The 6,345-nt window shown below is 53.0% G+C and overlaps 1 protein-coding gene across 1 annotated transcript; it reads left to right on the top strand.

Annotated features, from left to right (window-relative positions):
- Positions 1-3,274: 3,274 nt before the first annotated feature.
- Positions 3,275-4,479, top strand: LOC116465193 (uncharacterized; the record flags this gene model as incomplete). The annotated part of the gene is made up of 2 exons (XM_032148361.2): positions 3,275-3,724; positions 4,356-4,479. Coding segments are annotated over exons 1-2 (396 nt in total), but the record flags the coding sequence as incomplete, so codon positions are not given.
- Between the last annotated feature and the right edge of the window lie 1,866 nt (positions 4,480-6,345).

Raw genomic sequence — 6,345 nt, 5'->3', positions numbered from 1 at the left:
ATGCCTTGAACTCCAATCTTGATGCTTAATTAGACCTCTTTTCTAAACTCCACATTCATTCATCAAACTCAACATTTCTACTTGGTTATCTAGTAGCCCTCTCAAAACGAACCTCTCTAAGACCTCCCACAGTCCCCAAAACCCAGATCTACCCAAGGCCTTCTTTGTTATCAGCTGCTGGCAAATCCATCCTCCAGCTGTCAAAAGTCTTTTTTGATTCTCTCTCTCTCTCTCTCTCTCACACACACACACACACAAGAGCACATCTAATCCATCAAGAAATCCTGTTAAAATGTATCCCCCAACCGATCTGATCACACTGAGCAATTAACATTAACTATTTTAGGTGTCATAATATTGTGGTTGTTTTTCAGAGTCCTGTCTTAGAGAGAGGCACACTTAAATGTTTAAAGATGATGTCTGAATTCACCTCCAAATGGGAAAACTCCTAGGTATATACCCGAGAGAAATGAAAACACATGTCTCCACATGAATGCTTGTAGCAGCATTACTTACAGCAGCCAGAGTGGAAACAACCCAAATGTCCATCAACTATGAATAAACAAAATCTAGTACATCCACATGCTATAACATGAACAAATCTTCCAAATATGCTAAGAGAAATAAACAAGTCACAAAAGATTAAACATTGTATGATTCTATTTATATGAGATGTCTACAACGGGCAAATCCACAGAGACATAAAGTGGATTAATGGTTGTTGGGGAGAGCCACTTAGGGCTGGGGGGAAGATAAGCTGAGCTAAAGGGTATGGGGTTTCTTTGAGGGGTGATGAAAATGTTCTGTGAATATACATATAACAAACCATTGAATTGTACACTTTAAATGGATGAACTGCGTGACATGCTAATGATATCTCAAGCTGTTGTTGAAAATAATAATGGGGGCCAGACATGGTGGTTCACACCTGTAATCCCAGCACTTTGGGAGGCCATGGCGGTTGCATCACTTGAGGTCAGGAGTTCGAGACCAGCCTGGCCAACATGGCAAAACCCTGTATTTACTAAAAATACAAAAAAAAAAAAAAAAAATAGCTGGGAGTGATGGTGCATGCCTGTAATCCCAGCTACTTGGGAAGCTGAGGCAGGAGAATCGCTTGAACCTGGGAGACGGAGGTTGCAGTGAGCCAAGATGGTGCCACTGCACTCCAGCCTGGGCGACAGAGTGAGACTGGGTCTCAAAAAAAAAAAAGAGGCAGGGCACGGTGGCTCATGCCTGTAATCCTAGCACTTTGGGAGGCCAAGGCAGGTGGATGACAAGGTCAAGAGATCAAGACCATCCTGGCCAACATGATGAAACCCCATCTCTACTAAAAATACAAAAATTAGCTGGGTGTGGTGGTGCACATCTGTAGTCCCAGCTACGCGGGAGGTTGAGGCAGGAGAATCGCTTGAACCCAAGAGTCGGAAGTTGCAGTGGGTGGAGATCACACCACTGCACTCCGGCCTGGTGACAGAGGGAGATTCTGTCTCAAAAAAAAAAAAAAAGAAAGAAAGAAAGAAAAAGAAAGAAAATAATAATGGGAGAGGATTGCGAGGATTATAAACAAAATTAGTCACAAGTTGATATCTTCAATTGTTGAAGTTGGTAGCTGTGAATGTAAGATTTACTATACTGGCCGAGCGCAGTGGCTCACACCTGTAATCCCAGCACTTTGGGAGGCTGAGGCAGGCAGATCACCTGAGGTCAGGAGTTCAAGACCAGACTGGCCAACATATAGGGAAACCCCGTCTCTACCAAAAATACAAAAATTAGCTGGGCGTAGTGGCGCATGCCTGCAGTCCCAGCTACTTGGGAAGCGGAGGCAGGAGAATCGCTTGAACCCAGGAGGAGGAGGTTAGAGTGAGCTGAGATCGTGCCACTGCACTCCAGCCTGGGCTACAGAGCGAGACTCCATCTCTCAAAAACAAACTAAAAAGATTTACTATACTAATTTTTCTACTTTTGTACATTTTTGAAATTTCCAATAATAAAATGCTCAAAGCACTGTCTCTGAGCTGGATTACTGCAATTACCTCTTAACAGGTCGCTCTTCTTTTACCCTTACCCACTATGGTCTGTTCTCCCCACCACTGCTAGAACGATCAGTGTAAGACGTAATTCCGATCACATTCCTCCTCTACTGAGACCCCTACCATGGCTCCCCGTTGCCTTCTGCGTAAAAGCCAATCTCCCTACAACGGCCTACAAGGCCCTGTACCATCGGGTTCCCCATCCCTTCCTCTCCAACTGTACTCCCCTCCCTCACTCTGCTATAGCTATAGTGACCTCCGTGCTATTCCTCTAATGTGCCAGGACAGCCCATTCATTCTCAGATCACAGAAACTGTATGAGGATAAGCAGATGTTGTCTTGCAAAACAAGCAAACAGGCATATGAGATCAGAAACCTAGCTGCCAAACTGTATGTGAGGCATTTTCGAAGAATTTAACGACTCGATAGAGCGCAGTCAAGTTTGGTGAAAAGAAAATGTCTCTGAACTAGAGGAGTCCTCGCACAAGCAGTAGGGTCAGACCCCGCACTGGAGGAGGAAGGAGGAGTAGAAACAGTCCAGCTCGCCGCCCAAGTAACCTGGGTCCTGAATCAGCCCGCCTTGGCCAGTGCTCCAGAAGCGCGCAGCAGGAACGGGCTGGGGCCCAAAAAAGAGGGGGGAGCCTGAACGTCCGGGGGAGTCTCGGAGGCGGCGGAACGCCCCCCGATGGAACCCTGTCTTTGGGGAAAAGGACCACACCTGTCAGCAGAGTCTGTCAGACGTGAGAAGGGTGGGAGCGGCGGACTGTGAACGCTGGTAGGGCCCCGGCGCTCCGACAAAGTCCCAGTTTCGCGGTCGCCCTTCCCTACTCCGCTGTCGAAATCCCCGCTTCCGGCTTCCGGTGTCATAGCTGTGGGATCCGGAAGTAAAAACACACAAGCCCCGCCCCGGGAACACAGGAAGCCGGCGAGAAGTGCGAGGCCGCGGTAGGACCGCATGCCGCTCCGGAGAGAAGTCTGAGCCCGCCAGGCTCTGCAGGCCCGTGGAAGCTCGGTAATGATAAGCACGCCGGCCATTTTGCAGGGCGTCACGGCCTACACGCCCCCTCGTCTCTCGGACGGCGGCGACTAGCCTCCGGGCGCTCGGCCGCCCCGCCCTCTCCGGGGGAGGAGTCAAGAAGAGACTGCCCAATAGGGCCGGCTTGACCCGCGAACGGGCGAGGGTTCCCGGGGGAGCGGCGCGGCAGAAGGCCCCGCCCAGGAGCCGAGGGACAGCCCAGAGGAGGCGTGGCCACGCTGCCGGCGGAAGTGGAGCCCTCCGCGAGCCCGCGAGGCCGCCGGGGCAGGCGGGGAAACCAGACAGTAGGGGCGGGGCCGGGCTGGCGATGGGGATGCGGGAGCACTACGCGGAGCTGTACCCGTGCCCGCCGGAATTGGGGATGCGGAGCAGCGGCAGCGGGTATGGCAGGCAGCCGGCGGGCCGGCCTCCAGCGCAGGTGCCCGAGAGGCGGGGGCTGGCCTGGGATGCGCGCGCACCTGCCCTCGCCACGCCCCGCCCGCACGAGGGGTGTGGGCCGAGGCCCCGCCCCGCACGCCTCGCTTGAGGCGGGTCAGCTCAGCCCAGGCGCCCGCCCCCGCCCCGGCCGATTAAATGGGCCGGCGGGGCTCAGCCCCCGGAAACGGCCGTACACTTCGGGGCTGCGAGCGCGGAGGGCGACGACGACGAAGCGCAGGTAACCGGGCGGGCGGGCGCCGCGCAGGCAGAGGAGCGTACTGCCCCCCACCTGCGCCGCGCGGCGGTAAAATACACGCTGTTTTGTTGTGCTTGAGAACCGAGCAGAATCGAGAGGGTGTTAACCAATCCCTTTATACCCTGCACCTCCTCTCTTGAGCCCCTGAGACCCCGAGAGCGAAGGGGACTTGCCGACCGGGGTCACCCAGCTTGGCAAGGGGAGGGCTGGAGCTGAACTCCAGCATCTGCACCATCTCCCATGCTCCAGGTCATTGTGGAGTTCCCGCTACAGTCGGGAATGAGATGGTCCTGGGCACGCAGTTCCATGCCCCACAAGGATTTTACTCGGTTGTCCAGAATTGATGCTCTAGCCGGAATCCACCAATGCTTTGGATAATTTTGTAATGTACACCCTGAATGAAGGCTGCCTAGGAGAGAGTGGCTGGAGCCCAGAGCCAGCAGTTTCTAACCCATCAACCACTCCCCAACGCCCAGCCGTTCACAAGAAGTGATTTGGGTAATCAGGTGTCACCCCCGTGTGAGACCCCAGAGGAACTCTCAAGAAAGGGGCTAACTTCTCAATGCTCTCCTGTTCTTCTGCCTTGTTAACGAGCCTTTCTTCCACCCGACAGCGTCATGGCAGAGCAGGTGGCCCTGAGCCGGACCCAGGTGTGCGGGATCCTGCGGGAAGAGCTGTTCCAGGGCGATGCCTTCCATCAGTCGGATACACACATATTCATCATCATGGGTGCATCGGTGAGTCTCTCCCAGGCCCCAGTCTTAAAAGCCAGGAAGTGCCTGCTCCATGCCTCAGCTTTTCCAACTAATTGTTGCAGGGCCACACAGGCTCTGCTAAGTTGAGCTCCTCCTCCCACTCCTGCTAGTGTGCCAGGATCATCCCGGCTCTACCTGATGTGCATGTGCACATTTCTTTTTTTTTTTTTTTGGAGACGGAGTTTTGCTCTGGTCGCCCAGGATGGGGTGCAGTGGCACGATCTTGGCTCACTGCAACCTCGGCCTCCTGGGTTCAAGCGATTCTCCTGCCTCAGGCCCCCAAGTAGCTGAGATTACAGGCATGCACCACCACACCCGGCTAATTTTTGTATTGTTAGTAGAGACGGGGTTTCACCATGTTGGCCAGGCTGGTCTCAAACTCCTGATCTCAAGTGATCTGCCTGCCTCGGCCTCCCAAAGTGCTGGGATGACAGGCATGAGCCACCATGCCCAGCCGCAGGACATTCCTGAACCCTGTGCCTAGCCGCTGAATGTAGCCCTTAGTCCTGGAGTCGCAGGCTCTTTAGGGACTGTCTAGATGGGGAAATTTTCTAGATGGACTTCTTGGGGAAAACAGGGAATGCTATTCGTTCTGTGGTTTTTCAAACCTGTTCATGCCTTAACAAATGAGTTCCAAAGGCAGGATCCGAGGCCTGATCTCTGCCTCTTCACTAACACTTCAAGTTCCGTCGATACAAACGCTTAGCTTTTCTTTGAACACTGTCTCTTTGCCTCAATTTCAAAAGCCTACCAAGGAGCTCTGCCTCACCCAATTGTCCAGCTTGTAGAACCGCCATTTTGCACTCATAGGAAAGACCAAAGAATAGTATAGCATGAGGATTTCCATGGGAGGGGAGGGAGGGGTGGTCCTAGGACAGCCATCGCCCCAGACTAGAGCACCCTCCCCTGTGTCCCATGGGGCAGTGAGACTGTGCAGGGGCTGGTGGAACAAGGGCTTCATCTCAAATTACATGTGGTCTCAGTTTTCACTTTTAACCCTGGATGCAGTCAAGAATCTCTCTGCTCACTACTATATGACCATCTTTGCCATTAACTTACCGTGTAACCTTGAGCAGGAGCTCTATCAAAATTAGTTAGCTCTGCCACATCACATAGAACAACACGCTGTCACTTTGCCAAACCTACTCCTTGACACCTTTGTACTTCTGATCAGAACTTAGCAAAGGAGAGCCAAAAAGGAATGAGGAGGCAGCCGAGGGAGAAGGGCTCTGCCAGTGGCAGAGTAAGGAGGGGCCGTTGTCCTCTGACTCCCCATAAGCCTGAGACCCAGGAGAGGTACCAGGTGGAGCCCACAATAGATTGGGCTTGGCCTCAGCCCCAGCCTGGTCCCCTCAGAAGAGCCATACCTGGCCGGGCGCGGTAGCTCACGCCTGTAATCCCAGCACTTCGGGAGGCCGAGGCAGGTGGATCACCTGAGGTCAGGAGTTTGAGACCAGCCTGGCCAACATGGCGAAACCCAGTCTCTACTTAAAATACAAAAATTGGCTGGGCGCGGTGGCTCACGTCTGTAATCCCAGCACTTTGGGGGGCCAAGGCGGGTGGATCACAAGGTCAAGAGATCCAGACCATCCTGGCCAACATGGTGAAACCCCGTCTCTACTAAAAATACAAAAATTAGCTGGGCGTGGTGGTGCGTGCCTGTAGTCCCAGCTACTCAGTAGGCTGAGGCAGGAGAATCGCTTGAATCAGGGAGTCAGAGGTTGTAGTGAGCTGAGATCACGCCACTGCACTCCAGCCTAGGCAACAAGGTGAGATTGCATCTCACACAAACAAGCAAACAAACGAACAAACAAACACTGCGCAAAGAAATCAGAGATGACAAAAAAA

Source organism: Hylobates moloch, unplaced genomic scaffold (assembly GCF_009828535.3).
Source record: "Hylobates moloch isolate HMO894 unplaced genomic scaffold, HMol_V3 SCAFFOLD_3669, whole genome shotgun sequence".
In the NCBI taxonomy this organism is placed as follows: domain Eukaryota; kingdom Metazoa; phylum Chordata; class Mammalia; order Primates; family Hylobatidae; genus Hylobates; species Hylobates moloch.
The sequence above is the reverse complement of the archived record's forward strand: the minus strand, read 5'-3'. Positions and strand labels throughout refer to the sequence as shown.